Genomic DNA, 25,860 nt, shown 5'->3' on the forward strand with positions numbered 1-25,860 from the left:
AATCTCAAGTATCTCAGGTTGGCCTGGAATTTGCAGTGAGCTAAGGATGATCCTGAACTTCTGATCTTCCTTCCTCTGAATCCCAAGGACTAGGATTACATGTGTACACCATCATACCCAGTTTATGCAGTGCTGGGGATAAAACCAAATGCTTTGTGCATGTTAGGCCAACAGTCTACCAGCAGACCCACATCTCTAGATCTATCCTGCATTTCTTACTAAAAGGATTCTGGAAATAAGTTTATTAATTTGTCTTCCATCATTCAAATTCAAGTCACTTTGAGCCAACAGCACTTTGAATAATGTTAACTGCTTTTCCTCTTATTATAAACCTTACATTTTGCCTGTGAGGTGGAAGCTGTCTTTTATGATAAAGCTCATTTTAAGAATATAGCTGAAATAGGAACAGTGACCTCACAATTTCTTTAGCTCTGTCTATAGACTATATAGGGGCAAGAGAAATGGTTCACTAGGTAAAGGGGAGAAAAATGACTACAGAAAGCATCCTGATCTCTCACTTCACCTGTGCTAGAGCACACATACCCACACACAACAAAAAAACTTTCTATCAGGCGTGGAAGCACAGGCCTTGAATTCTAGCACCTGGGAGATGGAAGCAGGTGGATCTTTGTGAGTTCATAGCCAGCCTAGTCTACACAGTGAGCTCTACACCAGCCAAGGTTACAGTGAAACCTGTCAAAAATAAATAAATGTATGTGTAGGGGCCAGGAAGACAGCTCAGTGAGACTCTGCCAAATGGCTAGATAATTTTTGTATGTGCAGACCACGAAGATGTCTTAGTACATAAAAGTGCATGTTCTACAAGTATGAGGGCCTAGATTCAAATCCCCAGAACCACATAAAAAGTAGGCATATCTGTGTAGACTAGCACTGAGGGGGGGGGGGGGGGCAAAGACAGGCAAATCACAAGAGACTGTTGGCCAGCGAGTCACACTGAAAAAGCCAGTTCTGATTCAGTGATTGTCCCTGTCTCCAGATAATCAATAAGGGGAAGAGTAATAAAGACAACTTGGAAAGCATGTATACACATAGGCATTCATACCCATACACTCATGTTCAAGAAACACGTACACACACACACACAAGTGTGTGCACGTGCAACCAGTATATGTATATTTTTTAGAAAGACATTATTCCAGCCAGGTGGTGGTGGAGCACACTTTTAATCCCAGCACTCGGGAGGCAGAGCCAGGCAGATCTCTGAGTTCAAGGCCAGCCTGGTCTACAGAGCGAGATCTAGGACAAGAACCAAAACTACACACAGAAACCCTGTCTCGAAAAAAAACAAAAAAACCAAACAAACAAAAAAAGACATTAGTCCAAGAATAGCCTTCTTATGTAAGAAAAATTTGCATATGGAACACAATTATTTTATTGCCCTGTAATTCTGCTATTCTTAAAAGATCGCCTGCAAATTTTCCACAAATGTACAATGAGTGGAACTACAGGCAAACCCTGATTTATAATGAAATTGTGTTCCAATTAGACCCATAGACTAAATCAAAAGAGTATTTAAAACACTTAACCTGCATCATACCTCAGCCTAGCCTATCTAAACATAGACAGAATACTTCAGTTAACTTATAATTGGGAAAATTAACTAACAGAAAGCCAATTTTATAATAAAGCATTAATTATCACATTTAATTTACTGAACACTATACTAAAAGTGAGAAACAGAATTGTTCTATGGGTAAACTTTTATATAAAGTCAAAATCACCTTTGTCTAGGCACTATTGATAATTATCTTTTCCATTAAAAATATGAAAACAGGGTTGCAGGTCATCTTACCAAATTCAGGTCACTAGTAACTATTTATCTTAATTAAGAGTATGACAATCTTGAGTTCATAGCCTTGTAATTACTAGCCATTTTTATCTCAAAGTCTGTATTTGTAAAATGTAAAGATCATGGAAATGGAGAGATGGTTCTGCAGTTAAGAGCACTTGCTGCTCTTCCAAAGGGCCTGAATTTGGTTCCTAGCATTTAACATCAGACAGCTCAAAACTATAACCAGTTCCAGGAAATCTGACCCCTGTTCTGGCCTCCTTTGACATCTCCACATATGTGGCTTATATGAATGATCTCATCATTTAATTCCAACACTCAGGAGGCAGAGGCAGAGGCAGAGGCAAGTGGTTCTCTTCTAAGTTTGAGGCCAGCATGTTCTACATTATGATGTCCAGACCAGCCAGGGCTACACACCAAGACTCTGTCTCAGTAGTGGTAGTAGCAATAGTAATAATAATAGATAATTTTAAAATGTAAACTTCCTACAAGATAGTGTAACTAAAACTCTTATCACATTGCTTCATACACAAAAAGTACTTATACATGAAAATAACAAAGTCCTGCCCACATGCTGTGGGATGTCCTGTATGTTGTAAATATATGTTGCTATGATTGATTGATAAATAAAATGCTGATTGGCCAGTAGCCAGGCAGGAAGGATAGGGTAGGCGGGAAAAGGAGGAGAATAATTCTGGGAGGTGGAAGGATGAGGCAGAGAGACGCTGCCAGCCGCCCGCGATGAGTAGCAAGATGTAAGTTACCGGTAAGCCACGAGCCACGTGGCAAGGTATAGATTAATAGAAATGGGCTGAGTTTAAGTGGTAGGCCTGAGCTAATGGCCGAGCAGTTTAATTAATATGAGCTTCTGAGTGATTATTTTATAAGCAGTTGTGGGGTCCGTGGGGCTGGGCAGGACTGGAGAAAACTCTAGCTACACCCACATAAAGCAGAAATTCCAAACCTATAGCAGTTATAAAAGCAATTTGTGATATATCAACTACTGATAACATCTATAGAGTTCACTGCTTTGTCATTAAGAGTTACCTGCAAGATTGTCAAGCATGAAGTTCAGTAGCTTTCGGGTTCCATCTGGGTCCTGGTATAAGCTCATAATATCCTGTGATAAAGGATTGCCTTAAACAGAGAACAAAAATAAAATGTGACAATTACAATTTCAGGGCATATATTATGGAACAACACACTAATTTCCTAAACTGAATTTTACTGTTTTATCTGTGACACACATCTAAAGAAATTATATGAATATAAAGAAGATAATTTAGAGAGCCATAAATAGTAACTTCAAAAGAGTTATTTCCAGATTTCAATGTATGAGCCTAAAATGTGAACTTGTGAAAAAGAAATAAATATGTGTGTAAACACATACATATTAATCATGATTTACTTTGAAATTACCTGTAGAGTCTACATTATCTTTAATAGATAATTTTAAGATAGACTGCTAACCAAAACATAACAATTCTATTTAAGAAGGAATTTATAATTATCATAAAAAGGAGGTCTCAGTCCAGTGAGGTGACTGCCAAACCTGATGACCTGAGCTGTATCCCCAAGAACCACATGGTGGAAGAAAAACCAACTCCTATAGTTATTGTCCTGTAACTAAAACATGTGCCTCCCTTTCACACAAATAGTTAAATGTAAAATAAAAACCGTTTTAAATAAGTAAGAAGTCTCCTTGGAATATTTATATTAACATATTAAAGAGGAAAATGCAAATATTTCAAATAAGAAGAAAATCTGTTGCCAAAATATCTTAAGCAAAATGTGGAAGGAAAATGTTATGATAGTGATCAAAAATATCTTGAGTATTAAGAAAAGAGATGGGCCGGGCGGTGGTGGCGCACGCCTTTAATCCCAGCACTCGGGAGGCAGAGCCAGGCGGATCTCTGTGAGTTCGAGGCCAGCCTGGACTACCAAGTGAGTTCCAGGAAAGGCGCAAAGCTACACAGAGAAACCCTGTCTCGAAAAACCAAAAAAAAAAAAAAAGAAAAGAGATGTATCAAAACACAAGATACCTGTAACAGACTGTCTATATCGTTAATAAATGAAGCATTGATTAATGTAAACATACAATTATCTAGCATTGAGACCCAGAAAAGCAAAACTCATCAATAGTCTAGACATGAAGTTCCAAATTGTTAAAATAAACCAGCAGTAGTCCATTTACCCATCAAAATGCAATTAAGAAAAAATAATGACCATGTTAGGAGAATGTATAGTTCCTGGAAATTTCATATATTACTGAAGTATAAAATGATGTGACTAAGGTGTAAGTCTGGTTGGCAGGTTTCAGTTAACTTCAGAGGAAAAGGGAAAAGGGTGATGGAAATGCTCTGCACCTTCATCTGAGTGCTGCTCTCACAGGTGTACAGTGCACACCCTCATCTGAGTGCTGCTCTCACAGGTGTACAGTGCACACCCTCATCTGAGTGCTGCTCTCACAGGTGTACAGTGCACACCCTCATCTGAGTGCTGTTCTCACAGGTGTACAGTGCACACCTTCATCTGAGTGCTGCTCTCACAGGTGTACAGTGCACACCCTCATCTGAGTGCTGCTCTCACAGGTGTACAGTGCACACCTTCATCTGAGTGCTGCTCTCACAGGTGTACAGTGCACACTCTCATCTGAGTGCTGTTCTCACAGATATACAATGCACACCTTCATCTGAGTGCTGTTCTCACAGGTGTATAGTCACACCTTCATCTGCACACAGTCAGTCAAGCTGGATTCTTAAATATTAGGATGCTTTGCAGTATGTCATTATAACTTAAGTACTACAGGAAGAAAATTTTAACAGACATACTGAAAAGACAACCCAGTAAAGAGGGAAGTTAGATTCAAGGGAATTACTAAAAAAGCATGAATGGGTCTTAAAATGCTGAATATTCAATAGTTAAAGATATAAAATTTAAAATAAGAGTGTATGTATATATATATGTGTATATATGTGTATATATATACAAATATATATATGTATATATATATATATATATATACATATATATATATTACGGTTATACAAAAAGTGATTAGAACTTTGGTTTCTGCTCCAAAATGTAAAATGTCTGAAACTTACCATTCCTATCCCTGCAACCAATAACTGGTAGCTCAAACTATTGCTGATTATGTCCTCCACAAGTCCTGCCTAGTCCTAAAAACTACTTTCTCCAAGCCGGGTGGCAGCGGTGCACGCCTTTAATCCCAGCACTCGGGAGGCAGAGCCAGGTGGATCTCTGTGAGTTCGAGGCCAGCCTGGTCTACAGAGCAAGATCCAGGACAGGCACCAAAAATACACAGAGAAACCCTGTCAACAAAAAAGGAAAGAAAGAAAGAAAGGAAGAAAGGGAAGGAAGGGAAGGAAGGAAGGAAGGAAGGAAGGAAGGAAGGAAGGAAGAAAGGAAGAAAGAAAGGGAAGAAAGGGATGGAAGGGAGGGAAGGGAGGGAAGGAAGAAAGGAAGGAGGAAGGGAGGGAAGGGAGGGAAGGGAGGGAGGAAGGAAGGAAGAAAGGAAGGAAAGGAAGAAAGAAAGGAAAGAAAGAAAGAAAGAAAGAAAGAAAGAAAGAAAGAAAGAAAGAAAGAAAGAAAGAAAAAGAAAGAAAGAAAATCTATTTTCTCCAAATCATGGTTTTATCAAGGCTTAAAAGATCCACATGGCCCCTTCTAGTTTTTAATAATGGTGGGAAAATATTCAATTGAGGACCCCTTAAGCCCTGGTACCAACTGATAAGCTTCTTCTCCCTTCCTATTTATAACTACATTAACAGTGTGCCTTCATAATAACAGAAGATTGCTGCTGAAAGAGCCTCGGGCCTCAGGCATTGCTTAGTGAGTCTTTAGGCAAGCACAAAAAGGGAATAGAAGAAACAAGGACATTTGAAGCAGTTCTAGCCTTTGACACAACAGATAAAGAAAGCAATAAACAAACTTAACCCTACACAGAAAGACAAGAGCCAGTTTTTAAAAACTGACATAAAAGGAGGTTCACCTTTTATGTAAGAGGTAAGAATCCAACAAAAGAACCCAGAAAGTAAGGAGAGGGGCTGTGCAAGAGGAAGATTAAGTAAGAACAAAGTAAAACTATGTATACAGATGAAAAGGCTGCCATCAAACCCTTAACTCTGCACACTTAAGAAAAAAGCTCATCAGTAAGCTGATACAGGATGCACAATATATACAAAGAAGTTTACTGAATGGTATCACTTAACAAATGCATTGTAGTACAAACTGGACCATGACAAGGACAACCAGAAGACCTTAAAAATAGACTGGACAAAAGGATCAAACACATTCAAAAGCTAAAAGACAACAAATGATCTCCCAAGGGTCATATAAATTATGTTGGAGACTTCAAATCTTCTCTGTTGTGGAATATTACTTTACACTGTGTGAAGACGTGCCACTGTAATTGGTTCAATAAAAAGCTAAACGGCCAATAGCTAGGCAGGAGGTACAGGCGGGACTTCTGAGCAGAGAAAAAGGAAAGAAGAGATGAATCTAGGCATGGGAGGGACACCAGAGGACATGGAGAAGAAACAGGAGATGCAAGATGGAAGAGAGGTAAAAAGTCATGAGGCAAACATAGATTAATATAAATGGGTTAATTTAAGTTATAAGAGCTAGTGGGACAAGCCTAAGCTAAGGCCAAGTTTTCATAATTAGTAAGTCTCTGTGTAGTGATTTGGGGGCTGGTAGTCCAAACAAGCCTGCTACACTTCTCATTTATCAACAGAGAAAAGTGGAGACCCCCCACACACAAAAAAAGATGTAAATGGCTTTACAACGTTACCTAAATATTTATGTAGCACCAGTCAAAACCAGAGGAAAAACAAAAACAAAAAAACAACCTGGCTGGAACACAGTGGGAAACTGCTTTTGAGAAATGGATAAATTCCTTTAAAGACAAAAATTATAAGCATTCATGCAAGAAAGGGATAAAAAGGCAGTCAAAAGTTGTACAGCAAGGGCCTTCAAATCGGCCACTCCATAAGACCAACAACAAAACTGATAAAAACAGAAGAGGTTCTACTATGAAACAGTATCAGTAAAATGGTTACATCTATGTTGAAGATTTGGAAGACTAACTAAAACGTTGTGATTGTGAAGACAGAAAGTTACAAATTGAGAGACAAAATTATCCTAGGCTATCTTTTTAAACCCCTTTCAGAGTTATTATCAACTCCTGTATTAGATCTAACATGGTTGTGACTATTAAGTAAAACATTTGGGATGAACTGTTTTAAGTAAACTATCAGCTTCCACTAGCCCTAAAGCTAAGAATAAGATAACATCCCACTTAGCTGATGTTCCTCTATCAATATATTTGGTAAATATATTGATTTATGGCTTCCTTTTGCTCTATAACTATAGAAGTTCTATAACTATAGATCTCCTGCACCATGGAACATGCTCATGGCAACTTTTTTTTTTTTTTTTTACTTTTTTTTTACTGGACAGATTAACAGGCCCCGCTCATGGCAACTTAAACATCCATATTTGGCTCAGAATCAACTGTCATATTCAAACTGGATGCAAGAGTAAGAAACTAGTTATATACTCCATAATGACATTTTGTCAATAAACAATTGCAGCAGGAAGGTTTCTCTGATTGCGCTTGGCCGCCGTGGGACCACATTTCTCCAGTCCCATCTAGCCCCGAGGTCCCACAGCTGCTTATAAAATAATCATTTAAAGGCTTTTATTAATTACCAATTGTATGGCTTATGGCAGGCTTCTTGCTAGCTAGCTCTTATAACTTAACCCATTTCTATTAATCTGTAAGTTTCCACATGGCCGTGGCATTACCAGTCTGCTGGCACCTTGCTGCTCTTGACAGCGGCTGGCATCTCCCTCTCCTCTCCTTTCATCTCTCCATATATCTGCTTGGATTTCCCACCTGCTTCTAAGCTGCCTTGCCATAGGCCAAGGCACCTTTATTTATTAACCAATGATAGCAACACATATTCACAGCATACAGAAAGACATCCCACAGCACTTCCCGAGACAGGAAGAAGGCAGAGGAGACGCCATCCTGCCATCCAGGGAGCAGCATGTAATGGCACACAGGTAAAGCCACAGAACACATGACGACATACAGATTAATAGAAATGGGCTGAGTTTAGTTATGAGCTAGCTAGCAAGAATCTTGAGTCATAGGTTTGTAATTAATATAAACTTCTGAATGATTATTTTATAAGCTGCTAAGGGATAGTGGGGCAGGGTGGGACCTGGGAAAACTTACAGCACAAACAATTTCATATGTTATATTGGTGCCCTAGTATTACAATGGAGCTGAAAATATCTTATCACCACACAACAATACTGCCTTCCTATCATTGAAGCATGATGTATTCATTATTCATGTATTTGTAGTGATGTTGGTGTTAAACAAGCCAGTTCTGCCAACTGCGTAATATTATAGGATATATAACTATGTGGTGTATGTAATATTAAATGACAATTAAAAACTGTTACTTGTTCATGTATTATATTATACTAGAATATATTACTCCCACACATTAAAAAATAAAGTTTATTGTAAAATACATGCCCTGTTACATCATAGCAACTTCACCATCTCATACTTATCATATTCTTGAACTGCATTAAGAGATGAGATAGGGTTCCTAACCTTACCATCTAGGCTTATATAAATTCTATGATAGTCACACAAAGATGAAGTTGCTCTATTTGAGATCTTGAATGGCTCTAGCATCCAGAGAATTCATTTAAGGGAAAAAAAAAAGACTTTGATTAATAAAAATGATTTTTGAAGTTTACTTCTGATCCCACACTGCCCGAGCAGCCCAGCTGGAGCTTTTTCAGCTTCATCTCATAAAGACTAGTTGTTATCTGGTCTGCATGGTGTTTTTCTGACTGTTGTCCACAGCTGAAGGATCTCCTCCCCACATGCTCTAATAAGAGGGTAATAGAGTGCAGAAAACTATTAATAGCAAATCACTGGCAAATTTTAACTTTGTAGGAGAAGGGGAGACAGATGGTAGAGGCAGAACAAACAATAGGCTAAACAAATGAAAATCTTGAAAATTAGATATCCATAGGGGCTTGAAAAGCTCTGATGGTTCCCAGCAGTTTAAAAGACCATCCACATGCACAGGGCTATATACAGGAGAAACTGAAAAACAGATCAAGTTTCACCTCTGACCTTGAAACTATGCCAAGTCAGGAAACAAAGCTAACAGACTGTTGTAAAGTTCCAGTTTAGTAATAAAAGTGTGTTCCAAACAGAATCACAAAGCAAAGAGGGAAGATTTATCAGTTCCAGGCATTTAAAGAAAATCTCAGACCCTGAGTAAAGATTTCAGTGACCACAATACAAAATTACTTCTGAAAATTCATTAAAGCAAGAAGAAAAACTGTAAGTAACAGTAAGACATAACTATAGTACAAAGTAAAATTCTGATTTCTGTTTCTGAACTATCATGCTTACTTAAAGGTCGAGTTCTAACTAAAAACAAAATCTATAAAAGATACAAAGAAATAATACGGTTACTTATAATACCAACAGTCTGACCTTGGGTGGTTCAACTTAACAGCTGTTAAGCTTTAGGACAGTTCAAAAGCAGTACCCATTTAGAAGAAATCATATTTCCATTCTAATATTTCATCAGGCTAATAAAATGTAGTAAGCTATCTTGTGATGATAGGCAGCTGTAACAAGTTTCAGATTCCAGGTAGGACCAAGATCATAGGGATTTTCAGTGTACTGTGGTTGAGTTCAGTGTAGTAAATATACTGTGCAATTACAATGGATTTATTATGATGTAATTCCATCACAAGCAGAGAACCAGCTGCATGTGTAATGAGTTTTAAAAATTGTCTAAAGAATTTAAAAAGCCAGGCATATAATCCTTGGACTTAGGAGGCTGAGACAGGAAGATCACAAGCTCAGGGCCATCATGAGTTAAACAATGAGAAGCTGTCTCAAAAACAAAAACTGAAAGATAGTTTCAAATTGATTTTTTCAGTGCCTAAAAAATGTATGTTAAAAAAAACTATAGAAAGAAAAATAAAGAGAAAACAATGGACATCAACAGCAAAATTCTCTAAATAGCTCAATAATAATCTTGACAGCTAGGAGCAAAGGACCAAAGGTGAAGACATACGAGATTATACAATATAAAAAACCAAAGTAAGAAAAAGTAATGATGAAAGGCATCTCAGATAGATGCCATGAAGGATATCAACATGACAGGAGTCCCAAGAAGACAGAATAAAAAGGTTAAAGAACTAGTGGCCAAAGCCATCTCAAATTTGATGAAAACCCTTAGCACACATATCCGTCAAGCTTATCAAATTCCAAGTAGGATGGCAAAATGCAAGAGGTGTACAACTAAAACTCTAGCAAAACTGAAAACAATCTAATTTGAAAAGAGGCAGGAAAAGTAAGGTATCATGGACACATCCTCAGTTGTCTTAGTAGCTGAAATGGCTACAAGAAACTTACCTTACCATACAAATAGCTTTAAAGTAGGCTTCAACTCTCCACTCCTGCACACAGCGCCGTGTGGCAATTACTAGATCCAGAGCCATTTGAGAAATTCAAATCTCAAATCACCACCACTGAGCCAGCAACTTATTCTATAAGCATTCTTTTGATTTCTTACTTTCTACTATTATTTACTCTCCACTCTTGCATAAATGACTTGATGGTTTTGCCTGTGACTGCTCAGTTAGGTATTACGACTGCTCTTTATACTCCTCCACCTACTTTACTATACCCTTCGGCCACATCTTACATACTTCTCATTCCTACATCCTTTCTCTCTCTCTCTCTCTCTCTCTCTCTCTCTCTCTCTCTCTCTCTCTCTCTCTCTCTCATCCTTATTCCCTCCTCCTCTTTTCATCTTCCATGGCTTTAACAAACACAAAAATCTGTGGACCTTAACTGTGTAAGCAAGCCTCCCACCCCAGCTACTTTACCCACCTCAAATCTGATTTCAAGTCTAATATTTAATCCTTACCTAGCCCATCCTACTTCTCTCCAACTGCGAATTTTATCATCTAAAATAGGAGGATTCTCTATACCATCCTTAGTTGTTATCCTCCCACAGTTACTAAGGTCAAAAGGGGAATTGTTATTAACTGACTAATGTGACACCTGTACAGTGGTAATTCAAGAAGCTGTGGTTGCTCCATCAGTTAACGTCCTACGCAGAGTTTACATCAGGCACCCTGAGTGCCTGGACTAAGGAACTGAAGTCTTTACAACACACTCAACTCTATCACATCCATGACCCATATGAGTACTGCAAAAACTTTAAATGAAAGAATAAAACTAATAAGTAAATAAAATCAGGAAAAGTAATGCCAGATGCATAAATACAAGAAAAAACATAAATTCTCAAAATCACTGATCCTACAGTAATGGCATCTAGTGATAATAAGTGAGATTATTATCAGAGAACTCAAAAGGATTGTTACATGTGTTCAAAGAAATCAAAGAGGAAATAAGTTACCAACTGAGAACACAAAGAAGTAAGACGGTATGAGATACAAAAGAATTCAACAGATTAAAAAAAACAAAACAAAGAAATAACAGGCTGAAATGCTGGATATTAAAAAACATACTAAGCCAAATAAATAGCTCTTGAATGGTCTCAACCAATAGCATGGATCAAGGAGACAGAATATCTGAGTGTGAAGGAAAGTAGAACTACGTGAGGCAGGGATAAAGCTCAAACAGTAAAAGGTACCAGTGGGACAAAGACATACATAACATTCTGAAATGACCCAATCTACACATAGTAGGCACAGAAGAAAGAAGAGAACCCAGTTCATTCTAAAGGCATGGAAATACTTTTTAGTCATTAACAAAAGAGAGCTTGAAGACAAGGCCAAGGAATAGGAATAATCAAACAAAGACAAGGACAAAGAACATACCAATGGGAATTCCAAGGTATATGTAACGCTCTGAAAAGACCAAATCTACAGATAATGAACATAGAAAAGAAGACTCTTAAAGGCACAGAAAATATTGTTAAAGAAATCATGATAGAAAATGTCTCAGAATTAGGAAAAGAGCTTATCAATTCAAACACAGGACACATTTAGGATACCAATCAGGAAAAGAACAACAAACCCAGAAAGAAACTCCCTTGATCATGTGGTAACTAAAACAATAAACATACAAAAACAAAGTTTGAAAACAGTAAAAAGAGCAATCCAAGTCACATACAGGTCCATCAGAATAAAAGATTACTCAACTGAAAATTTAAGTCAGGTGGCCTGGACAGATGTATCTCATTCTGAAAGACAACTGCCAACCCAGATTAATACAGGTATACTAATAAAGTTATCTGTCATCATTGAGGAAAAATTAAAACTTTATGCAATAATAATAATAATAATAATAATAATAATAATAAAGGCTAAAAGAATTTATGACTACTAAGCCAGCTCTACAGAAAACACTTGAAAGAATCCCTCAGACCAAAGAGAAAAATGTACAAGGCTATAGGAAATAAATAGCACTAGAATAACAGTTAAGCAAGAAAGGAAAAGGAGTAAAATACCAAACACTACAAAATCAACAAAGTAACGGGAATACATACATACCTTTTAAGATTAATTGTGATTATTAATGGTCTCTGAAACTGCTAGAAAAAAAAGTAGGGAGTACACGTCAAGATATAGGTATAGCCAAGAACTTCCTGAATAGGACTCCAATCACTCAGGAATAATCAACAACCCAGAGCTCATAAAATTAAAAGCACTGTACAGCAAATGAACCTGTCAATCAAGTGAAGAGAGAGCCTCAGAATGAGAAAATCTTTGCCAGCTCTATATCCAACACAGGATTAGTATTTAGACTATACAAAGAACTCAAGTAGCTAATATTAAGAAAACATGCCAGGCGGTGGTGGCGCACGCCTTTAATCCCAGCACTCAGGAGGCAGAGCCAGGCGGATCTCTGTGAGTTCGAGGCCAGCCTGGACTACCAAGTGAGTTCCAGGAAAGGCACAAAGCTACACAGAGAAACCCTGTCTCGAAAAACCAAAAAAAAAAAAAAAAAAGAAAACAAACTAGTTTTAAAAATGGACCATGGAACCAAACAAGTTCTTCAAGAAAAAAATGTAAGTGGCTGATAAACATTTTTAAAAGTGTTCAACACCACCAGACAGCAGGGAAATGTAAATTAAAACTACTTTGAGGTTCCTTCTTATCCCAGTCATAATGGCTATGATCAATAAAACAAATGGCAACAAAAGTGGGCAAGAGTGTGGGGAAAGAGGAATTCTTCTTACTTTTGGTGGAAATGTAAACTAACGTAGCCAGTATGGAAATCAGTGGTTTCTCAAAAGCTGAAAAAAGATCTACAATGTGCTCAAGTTACACCACTTCTGAGCGTATACCCAAAGGACTCCATATACTCTTACAGAGATACACCCACATCCGTAGTCACTGTTGCCCTAGTCACAACAGCTAGTTAATAAATGCCCATCAGCTGAAGGATAATGAAAATGGGATTTTATTCAACTGCAAAGAAAAATGAAATTATAGAATTTGCAGAGAAATGGATGGAAATGGAATACAACAGTAAGTGGGATAACCCAGGCCCAGCCAGACAAATGCCACGTGTTCCTTCTCATAGATGGATCTTAGTTGTGTATTTTTAGAGTTGTATATCTAAACTGGAATGTCTGTAGCGGTCAGGAAGCTAGAAAAGTGCTCATAAGAGGTAGAAGGGAAGAGATCTTGAGGGGTGAAGGGATAGAATACATGTGATAAAGTTTAAGTAAGGATAGGGAAAGAGGACAGGGAAGGGGTGTTGAGAGGTGGATTATGCAAAATTAAGGTTGTACAGAAAGCCCTTATGGAAATCCACTACTTTGTAAGCTAATTAAAAAATATAATTCAAAAGAAAAGTTTGAACACAGGTACCTTGCTTGGGTGGACAATGCTTCCCCCAGAAGACATGCATTATTAAAATAAAAACCCAATGCCAGGCATGGGATAAACTGGTTGGGTGGGGGCGCTAGAGGCCCCAAAACAACACAATCTACTATTTGCCTTTGGTTGCCACTATAAGATGGTAAGACCCTACTGCATAACACACAAAACATTTTGTTTGTAGAACAAAGAAATTAAGCTCGAATTGGCCTGAAAACAGTCTCTCTGGTGGATGGAAGATGCTATTCAGGTCACTGGAGGAGAAAAGTCATTAACGGTATTACTCAACAGTGTATGTACCCAGAATGCTACAGTCTCTACTTATCAGGCAAAAATGTGTCCACTGGTGCAATAGAAGCATGAAGATTTTGGGGGTAACCAACTGCTTTCTGATTGGATCTGAGGTGTACTCTACAGGAGGAAATTCGTGCCAGGTACTGTAAATCTTGGCCAACCAAATATTACTGCTGCTTTGTTAAGTGGACATTTTGTCAAACTGCCTTCTAAATATTTTTGTTTATGCTCGTATATTAGTGCTGCTCGCAGCTTTGACAGAAATGCTTTTTATGCAGTGGGCAAGAGTTTGTTATACAGAGACTCATAACTAGTGAAAAGGCTAAGAATACATGACTGTTGAGTGCTCAGCCTTAAAAGGGACACCTAAATCAACCCTCTGATCCCCAAGGCTCAGCAATATCATAGAATTGGAGACAGAAAGAATGTTAAAAGCTGGAAGACAGGGAGGAGTGCAGGAAAATGCTGTCATCTAAACATGGCACAGTTGTCACACTCAGGAACTCAATGTAACAAGGTTACCTACATAAGACCTACACAAGATCAAGCCAACAACATCAGTCAGCATTCCAGCAAGCAGGCTCTAATTGGGCTCAGTGGATCCTCATCCCAAAAGAAAGAGACAGTACACCAATGTAGGAGGAGGACACACTGAGGATGTCGAGGGAGAGAGGGAGAGGGGAGCTGGGAGCAAATATAATCAATTGTATACATGTATGAAAACTATCAAAAGTAAATGGTATTTTTTTAATGGTAGTATTGGGAGGTGAGAGCTGATATTCCATGGAAATGGAACCCAGGAGCTAGATTTACAATAGATTTTAAATTAAAAAAATTACAAAAGAAAACAAGATTATATAAAAGGATCAAGAATACACAACAATTGTAAAATACACATTTATCCAATACCACACTTCACTATCCCATGTTCACCAATGGACAAAACAGTCAGAGACAACAGAAACATGACAGTTTAAGTATACTATAGACCAAATGCACCTAACAGACATTTATGGAGTATTTCACTCTACTGCAGAATATATATTCTGCTCATCAGCACACAGAACATTCACCAGGATAGCATATAATATACTAAGCCAAAACCCCATCTCAACAAATTTGCAAAATACAAAATTGCATGTTTTCTCTGACCACATGGATTTCTTTAAAGGAAGAACTACAGGAATTATATGAATATATGAAGAAAATTAAATAACATGTCACCCAAACCGTCTAGTTTCAAGAACTTAAGAATTTAAGCATTTCTTGAAACAAACAAAAATGGAAATACATTACCAAACTTATGTGATACAACAAAAGTATTATTAAGTACTGATATTGAAAGAGTGAAAATATTTTACATAAGCAACCTATTGTAGAACAAGAAAAAAAACAGAACTTAAACTTAGTAGGTTGAAAGAAATAAAGGTGTGATTTTAAAAAAAAATTCTAAAAATAAAAAGATTCACAAAACAAATACTTTAAAATATAAATAAAATCTTATGTGGACTAAAGAAATAAGATGTCAGTCAATGAAAAAGAGGTGAAAAAGGTGGTATCGTAACTGATACCACAGAAATACCAACGATCATTGGGAACTATAATCAACTAACTATATGCAAACAAAAAGCCTGAACACAAAAAATCCATGCATACTAAACTGACAGCAAGAAGAAAACTGACTCAGAATGATCAGAATGAGACTAGATCCCTGTCTTTCATCAGAAACATCAATTCAAAATGGATAAAGGACTTACTATACAAAACTATGATAGTATAAGAAAATACAGGGTAATTGCTTTGGGATACTAATACATATAAAGACTTTTGGTATACAACCTCAAATACAAAAAAAATGGGATAACATCTTTATGAAAACAATCAATACAGTAGAGAGGCAGCCCACAAAATAAGATTCACAAACTATTAATCTAATAAGGGATTAATATCTAGGGAGACTGGTCACTTGAGCCAAGATTTCTAGAAGAAGCCTAATAACATGAATAGATACTATTTCAAAAGAAAAAGAAAAAAATATTTCCAATTATAGATACAATATGCAACACAAGGCAAAATAAGACAACATATAGCCATAAATGTTTATTTGAAAATTATAAAGTGTAATTGTGAATGGTACAACTTGAGATAGAAAAAAACTTAAAAATTGCTTAAAATGATAGGTAATACAGGCACAAACAGACTCTAAAAATAAATCAAGATTACAGAAACAAGTACACTTTCTCTCCTTTTTCTCTTTTTATTCAATATGCAAGCAAATGTTTTAAAATTTTAACTGGATGTGGTAGCACACTGTTAAATAACCAACTGCGATGGACAAGGCAGGAGAATTTTAAAGTTCAAGTTCAGTTAGGTTCTACTTCATAGCACTGTTACAGCCTAGCAAAACTGAATCATTAACTATTAGCAACGCTCAATCATAATGTTGGAGAGATGGCTCAGCTGTTAAGAGCATATACTGCTCTTGCAGAGGACCTAGTATCCAAAATGAGCCACTTACAATCACCAGTGACTCCAGATCCAGAGGATCCAGTACCTCTTCTGGCTCCCCTGGGCACTGCACTCACAAGCATAGACTTACACACAGGCACACACAAATACACATAATTCAATTATTTTTAATTCCTAATAATCATTCTTATAACTACAAACATATTGAGAAAGTATTTTCCAAAAGAACATACACAAATAATGACAGTTTTACAGAAAAATTCTACTGAACTTTCAAGAACAAATTCACTTATCAGACTCCAATTTATATGAAAAATACAGAATTCGCCCAATGGTTTTTGTTTTTCCTTTGCTGTTGTTTGATTTGTTGTTGCTGCTGCTGCTGTTTTTAATGAAACAGAATCGACTGTATATCCCTGACTGGCCTGAACTTGCTATGTAGGCCAGGCTGGCTTGGAACTCACAAATATCAGCCTGCCTCTGCCTCCCAAGTACTGGGAGAGTAAAGACATAAACCACCATACCCTTAAGTAAGAATAATGAAAAGAACAAGGTCGACTTTATTCTCAAAATTACAGAAAAAAAAATCCTTAAAAAGTGTTTTTGGGAGGCAAGTCCTATGCTTTTGTAGTGCACAACCGTTATTTAGAACTTCATCTGTTTCTACTAGGAAGTTTCTGTAGCTGCTTATGTAGGCAACTAAATAGGTCAAGGCAACCACAGTGTAACTACTATGTAACTGTTCTCCAGGCAAAGTATAACTAGCTTTATGCAGCTTGCTGCAGTATTTGTTACTTGCTTAAAACATACTGAACCCTAGCCAGGATTACTCAATGGCCTTATGTCAGGCACTGTGCATGAAAGAGTAGGCAAACAAAAAAGTAGCTAGTTAGTAGCATAAACTCTGCCTCCAACACACAGATTGGCCTGCCTCTTAAGTGTTGGGATTAAAGGTATGTGCCACTATGCCTAGCTCTCTCATCACAGTTCTTAATAGACATTACCAAGTTAAATTCAGCAATGTATAAATCATATAGTATGTTAAAAGTCGGGTTATCACTGTAATGAAAATGCTAGTTTTTTTTTTAAAAAAAACATGAGAAATACGGTATCATTTTGGTAAAGGCATTTGATAAATTATGTCAAAAATTATCAAAGCAGAAATGAAACTTCTAAAGCCGGGCATGTTTATATACGCCTTTAATCCCAGCACTCAGAAGGCAGAGGCAGGTGGATCCTCTGTGAGTTCAAGGCCAGTCTAGCCTACAGAGTGAGTTAAAGGACAGCCAGGGCTACACAGAGAAACTCTATCTTGAGAAACTAAAAGAAACGAAACTTCTAGATTCTAAATGTTTTCACTGTTTTTTAAACAACAACAACAAAACCCACTGGGAAAAAATCCCTCTCTCCTTCCACTCCCTCTCCTCATAAAATTAAATAAATTAAAAATAAAAATAAAAAACAATTTTTAAGTTGTTTTCTAATCGTGTGTGTGTGTTAGGGAGGCGGTATCTGTGTGAGTGAACATGCACATGTGTGCAGGTGCCTACAGGGGCCAGAGAGGGCTTGATAAGCTGAAGCTGGAGTTACAGGCAGATGTGAGTCACCTAACCTGAGTTCTGGGAACCAAACTCCAGTCCTCTGGAAGAGTCACTCTTAACCACTGAGGCATCTCTCTATGTCAACATTGGACTTTTAAGTGACTTACAGGAAACATCTCCAACTTACTGTCTTGGCCATGCCTATGGTTGTAGAGAGCTAAGTAGGATCTGGGAAGGCTTGCGGGAGAGAAAAACTATGATAAAATTATACTGTACGGAAAAAAAGTAAAGCCAATAAAAAAATTGGTCCTTTCTGAATTTTTCAAATAACTTATCCTCCATACACATTCCTCAGGTTTCAAAATGTAATTTTCTAAAATGAGCTTGTTACACCAGGACAATACAAATCATTATTAGAATTTCAGTAACTATGATTTCAAAGAAGAAAAAGAAATGAAGACATCAAGGCTGCATCCCAGAGGCTGCTCACTCGCACCGTGTCATCTTTTAAGTCTTACAGACTATGTTAAATGCTCTGTTCACTTTTCTTTCATTCATTATAAGTAAACTACTTCAAAATAGCTAAAAACTGACTTAGAAATTATTTTGAAAGTTATGTTCCTGTGTATACAAAGCTACCATTTGTTAAGGACATTACATTCCTTTAACTACTTAAGAAAAAAAAAGTTTTAAAAGGCATGAAAAGCTCTAGCTCTCTTTCTTTTCTAATAGTTCCTTGCCCTTCTGTATATAATCACTTGAGCAGAAAACAAATCTGAATGAAAACTAGGCAGATCCTCAAAAAGGAAAAAAATATTGAGGACAGTTTGAACATTCCTACTGAAAATGAGAATTCAGAAATTCAGCTGGGCATGATGGCACAACCTATAATCCCAGCACTTGAGAGTTTGAGATGTCAGTCCTAGCTACACAGCAAGGTATCTTAAAAATAAGAAAGAAAAAAGAAAAAAAAAAAGGGAAAGAAAGTAGACTGCTACAAAACCATACTATTACTGTCAGGCTATGTGTATAGTGTGCAAATAACACGAATGAATTATATCCTCAAAATACTGTGTTACACATGTATACATACTGAAAACTGGAAAAGGAAGAAAAATAAACACCATTTCACTCTCAATTTACCATAGAATTAATTAAGTTTAGTAAGAGGGATGTCTCCATAGGCAAGAACAAAGCTAAGTTGTAGTTAGTTGATGAAGAATAGCTAACAACTAACAGATTAGATACTTGAAAAGTTTTTACTTTATTAATCCAAATTGTTATTTTCTGTAAATGGCACAAAGTTTGATATTGTTTTTCTTTTATCTGGTCTGACAATCCTGATCTTTTGGTCAGAGAAGAGATTTTAATGAGCTTGTGTTAGTAGGAAAAAATGCCACTACAATGAAGACCAACCAAACAGTAGTTACTTTTGTTTTTCTGTTTTGCTTTTGGTGTTGCTGAAGATCAAACCCGGTCCTTGCACATAGTAGGCAAGCACTTCACCATTGAGTTATATACTCAGGCCTAGAAAAACTAGTTTTAAGATTTAACACTTTAATAAAATATAGGACAGTAAAATTAACAAATAATCAGAATAATCCATTCAGCTCGTAATATAGCATAAATTTTTGGGAATGTGTAACCTAACATGAAAAGAGTCATGTTAAAGTATTCAATACTAACATTTGCTATTTCAAGAATGTTGTTTGGCTCAAAGGGTAAGTCTGCTAGTTTCAATTTTAAATTGCTAATTTATCATTAATGGGCTCTCTATCAATAATATCAGAATGTATAAAATAGCTGTTCTGAAAGTTCCAAACAACGTAAGAATTATCCTTATTAAATAAATAGGTGAGAAAGTACTAATTTCTTAATTCATGAATCTAAGCTTATAAAACAATAAGCAATCCGTAAGTTTTCAATCAAAAGGAATAGGTTTGCCTCATCATCCTACTTCTACCTAGGTGACTGCTTTAACTAAGTAAGATTTAGCACACAGAAAATAAAATGAAGCTGGAAGTGGTGGTTCACATCTGTAATCCCAACATGGGGGTGGGGGGTGGGGTTTGATACAGAGTGAGTGAGTAAGGAGATCAAGGCTAGCCTGGGCTACAGAGTATGAAACCTTACTTACAAAAAAAGGGAGAGAGAAATGGGGAGGAGGGACGGGAAGTGGGGAGGAGAGTGGACCAGAGAAGATAAAATGTCTCAACCTCTACATTTCTAATGTCTTTAGCTAATCCTCCTCACGTTCTCAAAGTCATTCCAAAACTGACCTATACTTCAAAAAAAGATCTTCAAAGGCATTATAATACTTCAACACTAAGTATTAACGTATCTTTGTTTAAGTCACTCACCTGCTAAAGATCTTTAAAGGCACTATAATACTTCAACACTAAGTGTTAACGTATCATCTTTGTTGTAAGTCACTCACCTGTTAAACCTAGAGTTTGTAGCTGGAAGAGCCGGCCAAGTTCATAAGGCAAAACCCGTAAATAATTGTCATTTAAAAGCAATTCCCTGTTTAAAAAAAATGTTTAAAGGTTTCAGTATAATATAACATGCTTTATTAATACCTACATTTGTCATTCTTAGCTTTCTTCTAACACATCATAAGTGATGTTTACATTCAAGGTGTTTCGTCATGTTAATCCCCAAATGCCGTACATTACTATTAAAGTGCTACAATTACTAAATATTTCTATGATTTACTCATTCTATAGCACAGATTAAATTCAGGGGTATATGAACTACACATCAATCTCAGGCTAAATTAAGTTTTTCTTTCATCCACAACATCTAGTAGATACCAATCAAAGTGACAGATGTTATTCGTATCCAAAATCTGTAAGATTTTTATAAAAAAAGGTTATTTATTTTATTGTATTTTACTTTTTTTGAGACTGGATTTTCTATGTGTAGACTTGGCTATCCTGGAACTTGCTCTGTAGACCAGGTTGGTCTCAAATTCAGAGATTCACCTGTCTCTGCCTCCTGAGTGCTGAGATTAAAGGCATGCGCCACCACCACCCATCATGAAGAAAGTAAAATTTTAAGCAAACTTGAGGATTAAACAATTAGTAGCCAATTGCCTATGTCAACTGTTTTAACTAAGTCATGTCAAAATACTGTGAGAAAGAAATTTTAAAAACACAAAGAGAAATACAGAACAAGGTAGTATATTGCAGAAACTAATGATACTTAAACATGAAAAAAGGGCAGGCCAGATGGCTCAGTCTGTAAAGACATTTGATGTCACCCTTGACAACCTAAGCTTGATCCACAAGACCCACATGACAGTAGAGAATAAACTCCCACAAAGTTGTCCTCTGACCTTCACATGAAAGCTGTTGATATGTGCGAATTCACTCACATAAACATGTTATTTAAAAAAAAAGCAAACTATGAAAAACAAAATGTACTCTGAAGAATAATCACTAATATAGAATATATGTACTAAAGCACAAAACAGAAAAGATAGGAACAGATCAATAAAGACAAACACAGAAGAGCAAGACACAACACAGATAGGAACTAAATTTTTAACAGATTATGAAAAAAATAACACCTTCATTAGTAAAAGACAAAAAATCAGCATTCACATAACCAGTTATGGGGTGGTAAAAGAACAAATAAATAACACAACAGTTATTAATTTTAAACATGTAAGAGCAACTTTTAAAACATTATTACTATTATAGTCAGGATATAAAAACAAAAAATAAATAAATAAATACACACCTAACGACAACAGCAAAACTGTTACTCAATAGATAAGATAAAAAATTCTCATTTTGGAAACAGTTAATAAGGTCCTAAAATGTTTTATCCTGTAGGAAATCTCTCCTATGTAGTGGCACATGCCTGCAGTCCCCAGAACTGCTGCAAGCCGAGGCCAGTTGGGGCACCACAGGAAGACCCTGCCACAAAGGGAAGACTTATTTAAAGATCCTTGAACTATAAATCCATTTTAATCAAGTTAGGTTTCATTAAAGAGCTGTAATAAAAGCATATATTTACAAACAGAAGTTTGTTCCTAAAAGTTTCATTTATAAGCAAATGATATTTTCTCAAGTATTTCTGATTCGTCTTATCAGACTTAACTCTAAGGAAGACTTTTAACCTCCCCCTACCTCAAATCTGTCAAAAGAAATTAGTAGCAGGAACCTACAATGCAAAGGGAAAGAAAGATTAAATGGAAGCCAACTCGCCCTGGGCTTTAAGACCACTCCTATGTTCTGGTCTTCACAGACATGGAAATCCCACCATAAAAATAACATCCCATAACTTTCTTATTTGGCAAATTTGTAATTTTATATAATGAATCATGTCTTTAATGTTTCCTCACCTGAGAGACACCATGTTTCCTAGTTCTGCTGGTAAACTTCTTAGTTTATTGGATGACAGATCCAGGTAAACCAGATTATGAAGCTTGGCAATATCAGGTGGAATGCGAGCAAGGTTATTGTCATTTAGGTGCAGCGCTGTCAAGTGTGTCAATGACCAAAGTGATGTACTTAAGCTCCGCACTCTACCTAAAAGGCAAAATACGAAAGCATAAACTCTAGACCCAAAACAAAACTTGAATCCCAAGAACTGGTAAGTGCTAGGAAAGGCAGCAAATGCACAGATATCGTATCTTTGACATTTTAACTTTGTATTTGAAGCTATATGATTGCTAATGGCCTCCTTTAACTTCACTCCATTTTCAAGTCACTCTTTTTCACGGGAATGGAGAAATGGAGAGAGAAAGAAAGAAGAAACAGAGAGCAAGAGATAAACAGAGAGAGACAGACAGACAGACAGACAGACAGACAGACACTGACTGAGGCTGACTGAGACCTCTCTCAAAGCCAGATGTGAAGGATAAAAGTTGAGGTTGAATTAAACTTTGGTGATAAAATAGACATGAGTTTTTATTTTTTTTTTAAACAGTCATAACAGTCTACATCCACTCCATGAAAATTATGAGTGTAAGATATATCTAGGGCGTGGGTTGATCAACAAACTTAAAATAAACAATTATTATTATTTAGAACCAACCTTAGATTAACCATCAGGAAAATCATTGTGTCCTCAAAGGAAACATCTTCCTAGGTTTCTGATGTTATAGTTAGAGATTAACAACTGTAGCTTAAGATTTTACATTAAGTGCAACGTATTCAAAGAAATGTTTCACATCAATGCCTGTAAGCAACTGGGCATAAAGCATGCACTAAATCAGAAGACCTGCTTCAGAGTTTCGATTTTTTATCACTTATTAGCAATATAGGTCTAGGCAAATCACCTAGCCTCAGGGTTTATAAAATGAGACGTTAACTATCTTCTGAATTGTCAGTGTTCTGGTTTTTTGATGGAGTCTCATGTAACCCTAAATGGCCTCAAACTTGCTATGTAGCTGAGGATGGACCTTGAACTTCTTGATTTTCTTGCCTCTACCTCCCAAGTGACAGAAGTACAAGCATGCACCCCCATACCCAGTTTATTTGGTGCTAGGAATTGATCCTAAGCCAAGGCTTTATGAATGCTAGGCAAGCACTCTACCAGCTGAGACATATCCTAGGTCTTTATTATTAATTATGATAAAGCATAATTTATGTAAAATTATTTTATAAATTTTATAAAAGCAAAGTAACAGTTTTTAATATTTGTTTTGCTTTTAGGTAAGTATCTATGTGTTTGTGTGGGTATGTGCCCATGGCTGCAAGTGCTGCAGAGTCCTGAGATTCCCTAGGAGCTGAAGTTAGAGATGCCTGCAAGCCACCTGATGTGGGTGCTGGGAACCAAACTTATGTCCTTTATAAGAGCAGTGTGTGCTCCTAATAGCTGAGCCATCTCTTCAGACTCATATACATTTATCACTTTCCAAAAAGATTTAGATGAGAGATGGCAAGAGAATATAGAGAATACAAAATCTCAAAGGGAAAATGTTATTTTTTTATATAACTAGACTCAATGTTTATTTCTATTTAGGGTTCTTTCTACCACAGACTCTTTCCTGCTATTTATTCAAACACAAAGTGTCAACTAGGATTTTATATTTTAGTACAAAAACAAAGTATTCAATAATGAGGCTATGAGTAAAAGGAAACTTGTGCTAACTTAGGATTAACACAAAGGTCTCAATCAGGAAGGACTGACTTTGGTATTTTGGGTTGATACAACTAAAGGGGTACTCTGGGTATCTACTGGGTAAAAGCCAACCTTTGGCTTCATATATGTGTGTGGGGTTCTTGTAAGTACTTTGCTATCCCCTAACGTTAGAGTCTTATAATCCACGGTATATTTATTATAAGTAAGAAGCCAACACTGATACAGTCATAGTAACAAACTCAGGCTTTATTTGGAATTTACTAGTTTTTATATCTTTTTGTTCTTTAAACTCAATTCAGGCTGTTTTAACTATCATGTCTCTTTAACCCTCCTCTGACTTAAGGTACTTTCTTTTTGTTGTTGTTTTTCACAATCTTGGTAACTTTGAAGTGTTTCAGTTAGGTATTTTATACAATGTCCTTCACTTTTAATTTGATGTTTTTTTCACTTTCAGATGGGGTTACAAGTGTTTCAAATTATATTCTACTTCAACAAATTCTGAACATGCCCTATTTGCAGCCAGCAGGTACTGTTACACAGCTGGAGTTCAGGCTTCCTTCTTTGCCAGCACTGAGATAATAGAAGAATAGCAAAAATTTTAATTTGCAAAAAACTACTCTGGAAAAGTCAACACAAAATTTATTATAGAACCTAATTTTACTCAGAAATTGAATTCTGAATATCTTTAACCATAGATGGTTACTCTTCATCAAAACAATCTCAAACGAAAGGGAAAATATCTAGAAAGATCAAAGAAACACTAAGTGCCTCAGGATTCTTACATATTTCCAATTAGTTCATTCAGCTAAAAGACAACAAAGAGCCTATAAATATAGCAACACTCTTGCCAATTGTTGCTATTATACTCCACATAAAATGCTTCAAATTCCACTCACCCGAGATTTCTAATTCTGCCCAGTGAGATTTTTTCCCATTGGCTACCTCCTCTGCTGACATGATGGTATAAATTCTGCGAGGATCTGGAGGATCATATTTTTCCTTTGGCATCCCTATTAGTCTGTGAAAAAAATATCAATAATTATTACAGTCAGGGCTGGCAAAGATGGCTTATGCAGTAAAAGTGCCTATTACATAATCTTAATGAAATGAGTTCAAGCCCAGAAACCCATGGTAGAAGGACGCCACCAACTTTGGAAAGTGGTCATCTGACACCCCCCCAGACACACTGCTTCTTTAAAGTTATGATTATTATAATCATATTATTATTTGAGGAAATTAGTCATTTGGGGGAAAGGGGAAAATCCATGTGTGTGGGGAGAATATGAGCAAATAAAAAATTAAATTAATAATATAGCATCGAAAAAGAAAAAAAAAGTGCTAAGTTTTCTTTTTCTCTCCTTTTGCCTACCTCTTCCCTGTTTCCTGGCTGCAGCCTCTGATGAACCTCCCCATCCTCAAAAGGCGTAAGAATAATCTCCCTCCTCTGCCAAGTGGGCTCTGATTCTCTTCAGAGATCCCACCACACTTCTCTGGTGCTGTGGCCTGAAGTCACCTCAAAGCCTCCAACATGCTGTTGCCACCCCCACCCCCAGAAATCTGTCTTGGTGTACTCTAACCAAACCACCAAGCTAGTTAAATCATTTTATACTACATGTTCTCACTTGAAGAAAAACACTACAATATTCTAAGCTTTTGGAGAATCTCTTTAACAGATGCCTAAGGGAAAATGCAAATAAGCAACCACACTAGACT

General features: G+C 36.6%; 1 protein-coding gene across 4 annotated transcripts in view; it reads right to left on the reverse strand.

The window, feature by feature from the left end:
• The window catches only part of Cnot6l (CCR4-NOT transcription complex subunit 6 like), an 83,591-nt gene that overhangs the window by 38,152 nt on the left and 19,579 nt on the right, over positions 1 to 25,860 (reverse strand). For all 4 annotated transcript variants that reach the window (XM_052735404.1, XM_052735405.1, XM_052735407.1 and 1 more), the window contains exons 2-5: positions 25,044 to 25,165; positions 22,403 to 22,589; positions 20,489 to 20,574; positions 2,858 to 2,947 (exon numbers count right to left, since the gene is read on the reverse strand). In XM_052735404.1, the coding sequence (XP_052591364.1) occupies positions 2,858 to 2,947; positions 20,489 to 20,574; positions 22,403 to 22,589; positions 25,044 to 25,155 (475 nt within the window). In that variant the 5' untranslated portion in view covers positions 25,156 to 25,165. The remainder of the gene's footprint in view (positions 1 to 2,857; positions 2,948 to 20,488; positions 20,575 to 22,402; positions 22,590 to 25,043; positions 25,166 to 25,860) is intronic.

This window comes from Peromyscus californicus, unplaced genomic scaffold, assembly GCF_007827085.1.
Source record: "Peromyscus californicus insignis strain IS unplaced genomic scaffold, ASM782708v3 Scaffold_13__1_contigs__length_99412109, whole genome shotgun sequence".
Lineage (NCBI taxonomy): Eukaryota > Metazoa > Chordata > Mammalia > Rodentia > Cricetidae > Peromyscus > Peromyscus californicus.